General features: G+C 42.9%; 1 protein-coding gene across 4 annotated transcripts; it reads right to left on the bottom strand.

The window, feature by feature from the left end:
- Positions 1-2,893: 2,893 nt before the first annotated feature.
- Positions 2,894-8,184, bottom strand: LOC100276348 (cytoplasmic membrane protein). Of its 4 annotated transcripts, none has more exons than XR_004850377.1 (6): positions 8,036-8,154; positions 7,786-7,942; positions 6,614-6,677; positions 3,884-3,989; positions 3,382-3,514; positions 2,894-3,278 (listed from the first exon to the last, which is right to left on the bottom strand). XR_004850377.1 is itself a non-coding variant. In XM_008651465.3 (6 exons), exons 1-6 carry the CDS (start codon positions 8,119-8,121, stop codon positions 3,144-3,146), a joined length of 687 nt encoding a protein of 228 aa, XP_008649687.3. In that variant the 5' UTR covers positions 8,122-8,184; the 3' UTR covers positions 2,894-3,143. The 4 variants fall into 4 exon arrangements, 3 of the variants coding, with proteins under 3 accessions (XP_008649687.3, XP_008649688.1, XP_008649689.1); XM_008651465.3 differs by having other exon boundaries at positions 6,607-6,677; positions 7,786-7,848; positions 7,943-8,184; XM_008651466.4 differs by having other exon boundaries at positions 6,607-6,677; positions 7,786-7,848; positions 8,036-8,184.
- Positions 8,185-15,477: the final 7,293 nt, after the last annotated feature.

Raw genomic sequence — 15,477 nt, 5'->3', positions numbered from 1 at the left:
GATAGCAAAAAAATTAGATTAAATAACAATAACTTGCCATTTTATTGGCTACCTGAGAAGTCAAAAGGGTTTAGATTTCACCGCCTAAGTAAACGTAATAAGTTTATAGATACAAGACATGCATGCAATGTTTTTGGAGAATGAGACGATCAAGAGAAGCAAGGTATTCCTAGAAATAAACCTTGCGGAAAAGAGGTTGCATGCCCCAATTTCGATGGTTTAAGAACTATATTTCTCGATACATGCTAAGGTTTCACCACCGGTTCCTCCAATTGTCAATATAACCCCGTTACGAATGTTGAGTCATCGAGTACAATAATTAATGAGCAAGTATCATCAACCCATGTGGCGTCTAAGTCTCTAGCGCCAGTTACCCTTAGAACCAGAGAATAAATTTGTGCTTGATGATCCACCATTGGAGCAACCCTAGAACCCTTAGAATGATGTGCTTTTATGAGGGTCTTAGAGAGCCACCAGCAGAATGATGTGCTTTTAAGATCTTAGAGAGCCAGAATATCTGTAGTATCTGATGATTACGATATATAAGCTAGTAAAAAAGAGAAGATTGCAAGATATAAGTTAGTGCATATATTTATTCTGAAAAAGATATACTACTTATGAAGAAGCCATGAGAATTACAAACTCATCTAAGTGGTTTTCTTCCATGACACTCTATAAAGTTTATGACCTAAAGGTCATTCCAAAAGGAGCCAAAATAGTAGGCTACAATTAGGTCTACAAATCCAAACGCGACTCTAGATAAAATGTAGAAATATATAAAGCTAGGCTTATAGTCAAAGAATTCACTTACGGGCGTTTGGATCCCTTCGTTTTAGATAAATTGGAATTCACTCATTAGAGTAACTTATTTAGTTTGGAAATTGACATTCCACCACGTTCCAAAGTTCAGATATAAGCCTATCTCAAATTCATAGAGTAGAGGATGAGAAATAATTTTATGCATTAGTAGAATTTGTTTCTACTCTGTAACTTACATAACACTCTTCGTTTTACTCCTCTATATTAAAAATAAAAATGTAGCACATAAATATCTCCGAGATCTTGCTAATAATAGTATACAAATATATTTTACATAAAATCAAATTAGCTCAATTGATATATGTCTCAATTATTATTATTAGAATGGAATTCAATTCCAATGATCCAAATAGGGTGTTAGAGAGAAGGAATAGATTATAAAGAAACTTTCTTAAAACTCTCAACTAAAAAAATTGTTCAGAATAATCAAGGCATTAATTGCACGTTATAATTTAGAACCTATCAAAATAGATGTAAGGTCAACATTCATGAATGGAAAGTTGTTAAAAATATTTACATGACACAACAATCTAAGACCAACTCCAGTAGTTCTCTAGTAGACTTCCTAAATCATCAATTTAAGTAGTTAACACAAAAACTCGTCTCCAACGGTTCTCTAAATGAACTTTCTAAATTTAACAACTTCTCATCTAACCTTATTTCCTCTCTACATTTGGCAACCATTTAGCAACTCCCTAAACAAAAATGTTTACTACATTATGTAGATAATGAAGGTAATTAATGACATTTGTGACTTTATTTTTTTATGTGGATAGATACAAAACAAAACTACAACCTATATTTAGAGAACTATTGGAGAACTCACATTTTTTTACTCCCAAAGTTATTTAGCAACTTCTTAAATCTGTGATTTAGAGAGCTAAAATTTACATAACTATTGGAGTTGCTCTAAGGCCCCATTTGTTTCGTTGGAATTGAATTCCATTTTAATAATTATAATTTAGATAAAACTAATTAAGTTTATATATTTATATATGTAATATATTTGTGTATTATTCTAAATCTTATGAGAGAGATAGTTATATACTACATTTATGTTATAGCGGCGCAAGTAGAAGAGTGTACTATAAGTTGTACATCGGAAAAATAATATATAAATCTATAGAATCAATTTCCATCTCTCACCCCATGAATTTGTGATAGGCTTATATGATAACTTTGGAAAGTGGTGGAATGTCACAATCTAAAAAAGTAGCTTATTCCATTAGTAAGATTTCAATTACTCAAAATGAAAGGAAACAAACGGAGCCTAAGGGTTTTGTCACAGGAGAAAAAGGTATAGATTAAAGCAAGTTTCTAGACAGTGGTACCTCGAGTTTGATGAGACTATAAGGAAATTGGTTTTGAGGAAAGTTTAAGAATGGAAAGTGCATCTTACTAATCATGTGCGTAGATGACATTCTATTGGCTAATGATGATAAGAACCTGCTTCTACAAACAAAGAAGTACTTTTCCTCAAATTTTGATATGAAAGACATGAGAAAAGTCTCATATATACTAGAAACATAAATTCACAAAGACAAAAACAACAGTATATTAGTACTTTCACACAAAGCATAAATATAAAATATACTAAAGAGCTATGGTATGCATAGGTGTAGGCCCTCGTCCGTGTCAATAGTCAAAGGTGATAAGTTTGAAAATTATCAGTGCCCCGTGCATCAGTATGAGAAAGATTAGACGATGTCAATATCATATGCTTTAGCTATCGAAATTATATGTGCTCAAATTTATACTCGTCCTAACTTAGCATTACACTTGACGGATATCAACTTAATCTAGTCTTATATTACTCAAAAACGACTAAGAACACTCTTAATCTAGTTACAGTGACGAAGACTTAACATCGAAAAGAATTTATTAAACCTAATTAATCCATGATAGCAAATGTTTACCATCACATGAGTGAATAATGGACTAATTCACTGATGGACTAAATAGGTTTAATAGATTCATCTTGTCGATGGATACTAATAATATGTGTAATTAGTTTTATAATTAGGCTCTATCTAATACTTTTAACTATATCCAAAACATCCGATAGAATAGAGACTAAAATTTAATCCTTTATCCAAACATGGCTTTATTCATGAAGAGTTTGTAAATTCATAAATACACATCTCACTATATGATTACCAAGCCAGCATACAGAATTATAGAGGACACGTGCCTCTCAAGTCGGATTTATTCGCCAGTGCCTGGGATGGCCGAGCAACATGACGCCGGAACCCATCTCAACCCAACGGCATCACAAAGAATTTGGTGTACACAATTTCAGGAGCATTCAGCATGCTACACACTACCTACACCGCCTTGAGTGGGGTCCTGGGGCTCGATGGAATGCCGCCAAACCTGTTAACCAGGACCTTGAAACAAGGGAACGAAACAGCGTACAGCACGGCAAGTACAAATGGTGCAGCAATAAGCCAACCCAGCATCTGTTGTCGACAATAGCAATTATGTCAATGTCGCAGCAAAGCAAGAACCGTGCTCCTATCCTATGAATGAGCAGTACTGGTTGCAGAAAGGCTGTTCACTAACCGCATTGACGATGCTCAGCAGCACATCCTTTGATGCATGACCAGTGAGAACATTCTTCAGTGCGTTGGCTGTCAAGGGGAAGTGCCCACTGCCAGTGATGGTTTCCCCCAAACGCAAGAAAGGGACGATCAAGCTGCAGAAAAAAGGGATAAGCAATTATCAGAGCCAACCATATTGAAACCAGAAAGAAAGAATCTGGTGAACTGAGAAATTCACCGGGTAGATACGAATGAATTAAAAACATGGTGGATTAGAAGCCTACACCTGTTGTACAGTTGGTTATTCATATCAAAAGTATGTCTTAGTTGAACTGTAAAGCAAATAAAGACATGAAGTAGATCACTGACGCAGGGCAGAATTAGACTCAATAAAACTCAGCGGTGTGACAGTCACTAGCATACTGCTAGAAACCAAGCTTGATATATGCAATGACCTCACAGAGACTTGAGACCTTGGTAGGCAATCAGGTATGGGTTTGGCCACAAGGAGATTGACTGTGTACCTTAGCTCAATTGGAGTGGCGGCCAAATTTAAAACCATAACAGTAACAGCATTGCAACGACTTCCCAACACTGCTACAGCAACAGCACCAAGAATAACAGTTGTCCCTGGAATCACAAAATGCTCAAGGATAAGTGATGATGTTTTGAGGAACATATGGCTGGATAGCCAGTTGATATAATGGTTACTGTTTCCCATTACACAGGCATGATTGAGCATGACTACCATTGAAATTTTGGGAAACTTTTACAGTCAATTTAATTTATGTTGTACTTATAGGTGTGCCAGAGCAGGATGGGGGTCTTTTTGTCCTCCTGATCTACCATACAGGTTACAACCAATAACATGATGATTGGGACAAATCAAGAACCAGAAGTCATCTGACAGAATACCAACACGAGTCACTGGAAACTTCGAAAGAATAAGAATGAATCATGTGTAACAGTCCTGCGGGGGGGGGGGGGGGGGGTCTTTGGGGCTAATGGTGGTGTGGAGGCCCAGCCGGCGGCGGCGGCCACAGCTAGGGGGCTGTGGGAAAGGGCGGAGTGATGTACTGATGTCACATGCCTAAGTCGGATATGCGTACAGGGTCGATGTAGCCGAGGATGTAAACATTGTCCGATGTTAGGGTTGACTCATCCTGGTAGACCGCCAGTGTTCCCTTGGTATCACTGATAGGGCAAGGAGAGCCATCTCTCAGAGGTAACATCTGCATAAATCGTGGTTGTCTATTGCAGTTGTGTACCTGAAATTTATCGGAGCTGTTGTGATGGTAATGGCTGGTGCATATGACATTACATGCTGTAGATGTTGGTGTTGTCCTAATGTAGAAGGCGATGTTGTTGCCTCGTTTGGAATTCTTCTCCATGGTGTTGAAATTCCAGTAGATTGACTCAAGCATGTCGAACCATGAAGCGACAAGGAAGACATCCATGAGGGTGGTGATGTTGACGCAACATTTAGCAATGCTCGTCAATTGGGCGAAGGTTGTGTTGATGATCTTATGTGTGGCGTTGATGAGGGAGCATGAGATGATGGCATGCATCAAGATCGACCGTATAGGCCGAGGGGCCTTATTGGATTTTTGTACCTATAGCTTGTTGTCTAGTTCCTTGTAGTCTAGCAGCCTCTCAACGTCGTAGGTTGACGGTGAGATGTATGAAGGTCCAAACTCCACGTTAATATTGATAAGGATGGTGTTGCCAAAGAATATCATGGTGGCAACTTGTGTCATAAGACACTTGTTAGAGGAGTGTGGTGATGAATAATTGCGGTCATGTCTCGTGTTGGGCTTCATATTCACTTGATGAATCATTCTAAGTCTTAATTGTTGTGAGAGCCTTGGCCTTGCACCTCTTTTTCTTGTCCTTGGGTGTAAGCTTGTTTGGTCAGTCTTCCACAAAGTGCCACTTCTTGCAACATCCAAAATATTCTCTTTTTTTGTTCTTTTCTATCAATGTTGAATATGATATCTTCAACTTGGATGGACACACCCATTAGGTTCATCATACGAATCATCCTCATCACGTTCTCGACTCTTTTGATTATATTTTCATCAACTTCGGAGGATGAGGTGGAGGCTCGATCATCATTATCTTCTTATTCACTTAAAAAGCTTGAGCTTGCAATTTGTTTCTTGCTCTTTATGTTTTTGTTTTTGTGGTTCGTCGAGGACGACGACGACAAGCCGCATAAGCAAGCCATGTGACCACGTCATGCGGGAGGGTGTTGAGTTCTACAGTAATGGCGGCAAGTATGACGACTACGACATCAAGAGTTGGGCACGGGGCAGCTGGTATCGCGGCTAGTACTGCTAGGGCCTCCTCCACGACACGCTTCTACAACGGCGATCGCTACACAGGTGACTAGGTGAGTGGGTCGACGACCAGAGCCATGGCATCGACACACATGCATGCTCCAACAGGAGCTCTTACGTCGAGGAGTTCAAGTTCGAAGTCAAGCACGGCCTCATGAGCTACCATTTCCGGTGAGCAGTTAGCGAAACCACGAGAAACCGATCCCTTGGCGATTGCTTGGACTTTGAACGTGGGTGCTAGTTTCGATTGTGCTGCTCAAATTTGTTCCAGAGATGGGAGCTCACTGCAAGCTGGAACGGCCTAGGAAACAAGGTAGGGGTAGAATGGTCTCATCATGTCCAAAAAATTATATTCGATCCTTTTTATTTTATTAAACAAATAAATGTCATTACATCGTCTAGGCCAAGTCTCATAATGGCGTTCAGACGAAGCCCACCCAATCGATATCAAAGTGGCAAAGCCCACTTATTATAATGGCATAATTCCAAATTTCTCCTATATTTATAGTTCCTACCGAACTTATTCTCAAAAAAATAGAGGAATCCTTGTACCTTTGGACTTCTCGTTTCCTAGCAACCAGATCTTATTTTCTAAACAAACAAGATCTTAATTCCTAAATAATTTTCTATTATTTTTCTTAAAGTTTCATATATTCCGGATTTTCCCGGACGCGAGGAAACGATGGCGAGCCGTCATGCTATAGCATCGACAGATACTGTTCACACAAAGTCTGGTTTAGGCCCAACATGGTGCCTTGGCCGAGGCCTTGTCCAACGTGGGGGTCTATATATAGGCGTGTGACACCATGCCTTCTAAAAAAGAGAGAAGGATAGAAAAGATGGGCCATGGTTTAGTTGCATGATAAGAAGGTGGGACAATGAAATGCATATACTAAGGAATTCCTTACCACATACCGGAAAGATCCCAATCGTGATACCAAGGGCAGCAGAGAAGGCTAGTTGCTTGGGTTCTGCTCCCCTGCACAGCATTCCAACAGAAGGTTGTCAAAAACCTCATTCAAGAAGCAGATGGAGAAGACATGCATGCAAAGAATCAGGGTACTGCCAAGCTGAATGCCAAAATAAACAGAGATTGTTTAATACCTCAATAAGCTATCTAAGTATATAAACCTGAACAGGTGTTAACAGTAGCTAGTGATACACTATATTACTTAACGAAGAAAATAAGCAGTTGGAGTGTTGGACAGACACATGAAAATCTCCTCTGCCGGAGGGATTTTTAACTATTTAACACTCAATTTGACGGCCTTTTAACTTTTTAACGCCATTTTCGTTGGCCTCATAATAAACCATTTAACCGGTTATTTGCTTGACTTGGTGCCAGTTTCACGTTAATAGGTATCTTTTTGTAAAATTGCTCCATACATCTGTAACTTTGGACTAAAATGCACCTGCACATTCTCTCAAGGCCATTTCTCAGTTTGCTCCAATGACAGTTAGAAGCACTTATCCAAGTATGGATGACTTTAGGATGGTTGTGAGGCAGCACACAATCAAAGGAGAGTTTAGTCCAAAGTTACAGTTGTATGGAGCAATTTTATAAGAGCATCTACAACAATGCTTCAAACTGGTGCCTCAAATTGAAATATAGGGTTCTACGCAAAAAAAAAATTCAACAGTGTCTCATTTTAAAATTTGGTCAAAAAAATATAGAACATCCTCCCAAGTGCCTCAAATATACTACACCGTAGTAGGCTGCTCTATAATTTAGATTTGAGGCTTTACTGTTAGAGCATAATATTTTGTTGATACCCTAAATCCTACTACAAAATATACTCATTTTTTAAATTATAGGCATTTTTATAGGTCACGAATCACAATGTTGAAGATGCTCCAAAAAGATGCCTATTAACGTGAAAGTGACACTAAATCAAGCAAACGACTGGTTAAATGGTTTATTATTAGAGACCGACGAAAATGGCGTTAAAAAGTTAAAGACAGTTGAATTGGAGATTGAACGTTAAATAGTTAAAAAAATCCCTCTGACGGATGCATTAATAACTATTATTATGATTGAAATGAAGCAATTGGGAGAAGAACTGCAGCAGATGGGAGTGGGTCCCTACCTTCTGATGACCTGCAGCATGGGATCAACAATCTTGGCGTGGAGCCATGGCAGGACGCCAGTCCTGGTGAGAAGAGAGCCCATTCAATTAAGTCTAGGGCATCGCCTGGTGGTGGAGTTGAAGGAAGCAGGGGCAGGGCCGACGAAGATCTGGGCACCTGGCGTAGGGCGGGAGCGGCGGTCGCCCAGTTATGGCACGAGGGGTGAACAGGAGAAGAAAAGGAGAGCAGAGGTAAGGGCAGTACGGGGACCTTTGGTGCTCGTGCTCCGACGAGGGAGGGCGGGAGATGGAAGGATGACGGACGCCCAAGAGGCAGGAGCTGGATCTGGCCTCCATCGTGGCAAGCAAAAGTTGCGGGCAAAGCAACAAAATGGACTTTAGACTGTGCACAACACATCACTTTTTAGCCTGTCTCCGGGGGGCGCGGAAGGGACGGTGGATGCAGCTATACTGCAAGCCAGTGCAGTAAGTCAGACTATCTGCTCGGAGATATGGTGTCAGATGGTGTATATAGTTCTCCAAAATACTATTTTGTATTATAAATAATATTTCGTCCGTTTCAAATTAAATATTGTTTAATATATGTGTTTAGATTTATTTCCATATATTTGAATATAAACATAAAAATTAAGATGTAAAACGAATATTATTTTAGAACGGATAGAGTACGGTATATACAGTAGATTTTAAAATACGGGATATAATAGAAGAGTCACCGGAGATAGCCTAAGAGCATCTTCATTAGTTTCCTAAAAAATGCACCATAAAACGGTGATTTAGCAAGTTGCTAAAATATATTGAGAAAAAAACAACGTACCCTTGAACAGTTCCAAATTTTTAGATTGTTAAATATTTTTGAACTATGTTACTTCAGCTTTTGTGACTATTATTTGCAACTTTCAATTTGGTTTCATTTGTATGATAAAATTCAATAATCATTATTTCTTTTTATTACTATTTCCATTCGGTATAAATCACAATTGATCGTTTTTCTCTAAATTTTTAGATGAATCACCTTCAGTCTTTTCAAACGATGAATGATGGATTCATCATTTCCGCAGCTCATGTATTGCTTGTACACAAGAGCGAACTTGAGGACAGGCAACTTCTGTAATTGACACACGGAATATACTATTAGGAGTGTCAAACAACTTCCTAAATCTGGAAACTATATAAGAATATTTAGAAAGTTGGAGCACGTTTTTTTAATTAATAACACCCTACATTAATTTTAGGAACTTCGTTCCGTAACTAGTGGAGATGCTCTAAAGCTAACTCCAATCATCCCCCTCTGAAAATCCCCCATTTATACTCTCTTCACATTTAAATATCTCTTCCTTCCCCTTATTTCTCCTCCTATTCACTTTAATGGAGTTATTTGACTTATATATATATATACACACACATATATAAAGTTTATATATCTAAAGCCCTGGTCTTCTAATAACTATAGAAAGCTTTGGCCCAACAATACCATTTGTTGCATCCGCAACAGGTTCGGACGTCTATAAAAAGGAGCCAAAGAGCGTTAGGGTTCAGTTTTTGACGCCCAGCCCGATGCACGGGCGACGGCGTCCACCCAGGCACGTGCGACGACTGCAGTTGTCCGAGAGCGCGCGCGACAACTGACCCCTGGGACGGCGGCGGCTCCCCGATCCAGAGGCGCGGCGACGGTGTCTCCCAATCCGATGGCAGTTCCTCGATCCGAAGCCGCGGCGACGGCTCCCAGATTCCAAGACGCGGTGGTGGTAGCTGAAAGTCGCCTAGAGGAGGGTGAATAGACAAAACCTGAAAATTATGAATTTTGAACATGCACTTCACCCCAGGTTAGGACTAAAAATAAATAATAGTGAATTCGGAGTGCAGAAGATAATTCTTCTTGCTATGAGTTGCTTAATCAATGCGGATAACTTGGGAGCCAACTCAAAACAATGAACAGGGACAGATCAATGCGTAGAGTTCACTGTTGGTGAGAATAGTAGTGAATGAATCATCAGACTTAGCCTGAACAGGGAAAATATAGACAGAATATGAGACAAGAGTATTTTGGTAGTTTTCTGGAAAATGAACTATGCTTAAGGGGTGACATTGTTGGATAGGGAATAATTTGATAAGAATTTAGAAACAAGAATTATTGGAATCTGAGTTTGGATGGAGGAGTTTTGGATTTTATAATCCTAGGAATAAAAAGAAAAGGGAAAATGAATATTTCTGGAATATTTCATAATTTGAATATTTAGATATATTTGGAAAAACAAAAATACAAAATGTATTTTTGAGCGGGGTGCTATGAATTATTTCTGGGTTATTCTTAGACAAAGGTTTATGTTAGTGGCAACTGTTCCTACCTACTATGTCACATGGGACAACAGTAAGGCAGGACCCAAATAGCTAGAATACTATGGTATTCTGGTCTGGGTGGGTTGTGGTACCTTGGGTCAGGTTTTATAGGATTGATGGCGTATCCATACAAACATGGTTCGCCTTTCTTTTTGGAAGCCTGGTTCGAAAGAATCCCAGAGTTAAGTGTGCTCAACTTGGAGAAATATGGGATGAGTGACCAGATGGGAAGTTCTTACTGAAAGGAAAATCACAGTCACCAGAGTTCGTATGACTAGAATATTGGTCTGGCAGGTCTTAGGCGAGCTGGACAACATGATGGACGAGCGGTTGAATATTTGGGTGATCGGATGATCAATGAATAGTAACGATGAATAGATCGATGGATAGTAATGATGAATAGTCCGTATGAATGAACAATGAATAGGGACTATGAACGAACGATGAACGATGAATAGGGACTATGAACGAACGATGAATGATGAATAAGGACTATGAACAAACGATGAACGATGAGTAGGGATTATGAACGAACGGACGAACAATCGAATGATCGAACGAACGAACAATCGAATGATCGAACGAACGAACGATCGGAATTTTGGCAGCATAACGGTTGAGTAAAGATTATTTGACGAACGATCGGACGAACGAACAAACTATGAAGAAGTGGACGAACGATCGAACGAACGATCCTTGTGCTTGTGTTGTGCTTGCGTGGGAGTGGGGGAGGGGAGAGTTGCCATGAAATGGCTTGGTGTGGCTTGAGGGGAGGCCCTTACCCTTCTATTTATAGGCATGGTGAGGGATTAGGGGGAGGAGGCGATGATTAGTAGGAGGATGTGAAAGTCGCCTAGAGGGGGGGTGAATAGGGCGAATCTGAAATTTATAAACTTAAGCACAACTATAAGCCGGGTTAGCGTTAGAAATAGAAACGAGTCCGAGAGAGAGGGCGCAAAACAAATCGTGAGCGAATAAAGAGCGAGACACGATGATTTGTTTTACCGAGGTTCGGTTCTTGCAAACCTACTCCCAGTTGAGGTGGTCACGAAGACCGGGTCTCTTTCAACTCTTTCCCTCTCTCAAACGGTCACTTAGACCGAGTGAGCTTCTCTTCTCAATCAAACGGAACACAAAGTTCCCGCAAGGACCACCACACAATTGGTGTCTCTTGCCTCGATTACAAATGAGTTTGATCACAAGAAGAATGAGAAAGAAAAGAAGCAATCCAAGCGCAAGAGCTCAAATGAACACAAATATCACTCTCTCACTAGCCACTATTGATTTGAGTTGTCTTTGGACTTGGGAGAGGATTTGATCTCTTTGGAGTGTCTAGAATTGAATGCTATAGCTCTTGTAATGTGTTGAAGGTGGAAAACTTGGATGCCTTGAATGTGGGGTGGTTGGGGTATTTATAGCCCCAACCACCAAATTGTGGCTGTTGGAAGGCTGCAGTCGCATGGCGCACCGGACAGTCCGGTGCACCACCGGACACTGTCCGGTGCGCCAGCCACGTCAGCAGACCGTTGGGGTTCGACCGTTGGAGCTCTGACTTGTGGGCCCTCTGGGCTGTCCGGTGGTGCACCGGACAGGTCCTGTAGACTGTCCGGTGCACCTCCCGCGCGTGCTCTGACCTCTGCGCGCACTGTAGCGCATTGAATGCGGTTGTAGTCGACCGTTGCGCGCGAAGTAGCCGTTGCTCCGCTGGCACACTGGACAGTCCGGTGAATTATAGCGGAGCTCCCTCTGAATTTCCCGAAGGTAGCTAGTTCAGCGTCGAGTGCCCTGGTGCACCGGACACTGTCCGGTGGTGCACCGGACACAGTCCGGTGGCACACCGGACAGTCCGGTGCACCAGACCAGGGTGCCTTTGGGTTGTCTTTTGCTCTCTTTGTTTGAACCCTTTCTTGGTCTTTTTATTGGCTTATTGTGAACCTTTGGCACCTTTAAAACTTATAGACTAGAGCAAACTAGTTAGTCCAATTATTTGTGTTGGGCAATTCAACCACCAAAATCAATTAGGAAAAAGGTGTAAGCCTAATTCCCTTTCAATCTCCCCCTTTTTGGTGATTGATGCCAACACAAAACAAAGCAAGTATAGAAGTGCATAATTGAACTAGTTTGCATAATGTAAGTGCAAAGGTTACTTAGAATTGAGCCAATAAATATTTTCTTAGAATATGCACGGACCACATGTTTTGTTTTTGCAAATTCTTTTGTAAATTCTTTTCAAAGTCCTTTTGCAAATAGTCAAAGGTAAATGAATAAGATTTTGAGAAACATTTTCAAGATTTGAAATTTTCTCCCTCTGTTTCAAATGCTTTTCCTTTGACTAAACAAAACTCCCCCTTAATAAAATTCTCCTCTTAGTGTTCAAGAGGGTTTTAAGATATCAATTTTAAAAACACTACTTTCTCCCCCTTTTGAAAACAATAAGATATTAATTGAAAAATTCATCATTTCTTTTAAAATTTTGAAAATTAGTGGTGGTGCGGTCCTTTTGCTTTGGGCTAATACTTTCTCCCCCTTTGGCATGAATCGCCAAAAACGGATACTTAAGTGAAATATAAGCCCTTTTTAAACTACTTTCTCCCCCTTTGGTAAATAACATATGAGTTAAGATTATACCAAAGACGAAGAGTTGCTCGGAGCGATGGCGAAGGATGAATAATTCGATGGAGTGGAGTGGAAGCCTTTGTCTTCGCCGAAGACTCCAATTCCCTTTCAATACACCTATGACTTGGTTTGAAATTTACTGGAAAACACATTAGTCATAGTATATAAAAGAGATATGATCAAAGGTATATTAATGAGCTATGTATGCAAAACATCAAAAAAATTCCTAGAATCAAGAATATTTAGCTCATGCCTAAGTTTGTTAAAAGTTTGTTCATCTAGTGGCTTGGTAAAGATATCGGCTAATTGATCCTTAGTGTTAATGTATGCAATCTCGATATCTCCCTTTTGTTGGTGATCCCTTAAGAAATGATACCGAATGGCTATGTGTTTAGTGCGGCTATGTTCAATGGAATTATCCGCCATGCGGATTGCACTCTAATTATCACATAGAAGAGGAACTTTGGTTAATTTGTAACCATAGTCCCTAAGGGTTTGCCTCATCCAAAGTAATTGCACGCAACAATGGCCTGCAGCAATATACTCGACTTTGGCGGTAGAAAGAGCTACGGAATTTTGCTTCTTTGAAGCCCAAGACACCAAGGATCTTCCCAAGAACTGGCAAGTCCCCGATGTGCTCTTTCTATTAATTTTACACCCTGCCCAATCAGCATCCGAATAACCAATTAAATCAAATGTGGATCCCCGAGGGTACCAAAGCCCAAACTTAGGAGTATAAACTAAATATCTCAAGATTCGTTTTACGGCCTTAAGGTGAGCTTCCTTAGGGTCAGCTTGGAATCTTGCACACATGCATACGGAAAGCATTATGTCCGGTCGAGATGCACATAAATAGAGTAAGGAGCCTATCATCGACCGGTATACCTTTTGATCGACGGATTTACCTCCCGTGTCAAGGTTGAGATGCCCATTAGTTCCCATGGGTGTCTTGATGGGCTTGGCATCCTTCATCCCAAACTTGTTTAGAATGTCTTGAAAATACTTAGTTTGGCTAATGAAGGTGCCCTCTTGGAGTTGCTTCACTTGAAATCCTAAGAAGTACTTCAACTCCCCCATCATCGACATCTCGAATTTCTGTGTCATGATCTGTCGGGGACCATAATTAGGGGTACCCTCAAGGCTCCTAATTCTCAGCTGGTAACCCCCATCAGCATAAAGCTGCAAAGGCCTGATGGGTGCGATTAAGTCAGGGATCAGTCCATTCGAGCGACTCGATCACGCCTCGCCCGAGCCTAGCCTCGGACAAGGGCAGCCGACCCTGGAGGATTTCCGTCTCGCCCGAGGCCCCCCTCCAACGGCGAACATATTTCCGGCTCGCCCGAGGCCCTGCCTTCGCTAAGAAGCAACCCTGACCAAATCGCCGCACCAGCCGACCAAATCGAGCATTTAATGCAAAGGTGGCCTGACACCTTTATCCTGACGCGCGCCCCCCAGCCGGCAGAGCCGAAGTGACCGCCGTCACTTCGCCGCTCCACTGACCGATCTGGCAGGAGGACAGCGCCGCCTGCGCCACTCCGACTGCGGTGCCACTTGACAGAGTGAGACTGACAGGCAGTCAGGCCCTGCCGAAGGCATCATAGGAAGCTCCGCTCCGCCCGACCCAGGGCTCGGACTCGGGCTAAGTCCCGGAAGACGGCGAACTCCGCTCCGCCCGACCCAGGGCTCGGACACGGGCTAAGTCCCGGAAGACGACGAACTCCGCTCCGCCCAAACCAGGGCTCGGACACGGGCTAAGTCCCGGAAGACGACGAACTCCGCTCCGCCCCAAACCAGGGCTCGGACTCGGGCTAAGTCCCGGAAGACGGCGAACTCCGCTCCGCCCGACCCAGGGCTCGGACTCGGGCTCAGCCCTGGAAGACGATGAACTCCGCTCCGCCCGACCCAGGGCTCGGACTTGGGCTCAGCCCTAGAAGACGACGAACTCCGCCTCGCCCGACCCAGGGGCTCGGACTCGACCTCGACCATGGAAGACAGACTCGACCTCGGCCTCGGAGGAACTTCCACATCGCCCAACCTAGGGCGTAGACCAGCCACGTCAACAGGAGGCGCCATCATCACCCTACCCCGAGCTGACTCGAGCCGCAGGGAACGAGACCGGCGTCCCATCTGGCTAGCTCCGCCGGATAGGCAATGATGGCGCCCCGCGTACCCTGTGACGGCGGCGGCTCTCAGCCCCCTTACAGAAGCAAGAGGACGTCAGCAAGGACTCAACCGCTCCGACAGCTGTCCCTCCGCCAGGCTCCATCGCTCCTCCGACGGCCACGACATCACACCAGCTGGGTGCCAAAATCTCTTCGGCATGTACTTAGGGCGCTAGCTCTCCTCCGCTAGACACGTAGCACTCTGCTACACCCCCCATTGTACACCTGGATCCTCTCCTTGCGCCTATAAAAGGAAGGACCAGGGCCCTCTTAGAGAAGGTTGGCCGCGCGGGGACGAGGACGAGACAGGCGCTCGCTTGGGGCCGCTCGCTCCCTCTCCCGCGTGGACGCTTGTAACCCCCTACTGCAAGCGCACCCGACCTGGGCGCGGGACGAACACGAAGGCCGCGGGATTCCCACCTCTCTCACGCCGGTCTCCGGCCGCCTCGGTCTCCCCCCTTCGCGCTCGCCCTCGCGCTCGACCCATCTGGGCTGGGGCACGCGGCGACATTCACTCGTCGGCCCAGGGACCCCCTATGGGCCCCCGGTCTCAAAACGCCGACAGTTGGCGCGC

This window comes from Zea mays, chromosome 6, assembly GCF_902167145.1.
Source record: "Zea mays cultivar B73 chromosome 6, Zm-B73-REFERENCE-NAM-5.0, whole genome shotgun sequence".
Lineage (NCBI taxonomy): Eukaryota > Viridiplantae > Streptophyta > Magnoliopsida > Poales > Poaceae > Zea > Zea mays.
This window is presented reverse-complemented; position numbering and strand designations above follow the sequence as displayed.

Coding starts and splice junctions, on each gene's coding strand:
- LOC100276348 (XM_008651465.3), bottom strand. CDS start 8,121: ATGGAGGCCAGATCCAGCTCCTGCCTCTTGGGCGTCCGTCATCCTTCC. Junction 6,678..7,785: donor ATGCTGCAGGTCATCAGAAG/GTAGGGACCCAC, acceptor AATGCTGTGCAG/GGGAGCAGAACCCAAGCAAC. Junction 3,990..6,606: donor TGGGATCTTTCCGGTATGTG/GTAAGGAATTCC, acceptor TTGTGATTCCAG/GGACAACTGTTATTCTTGGT.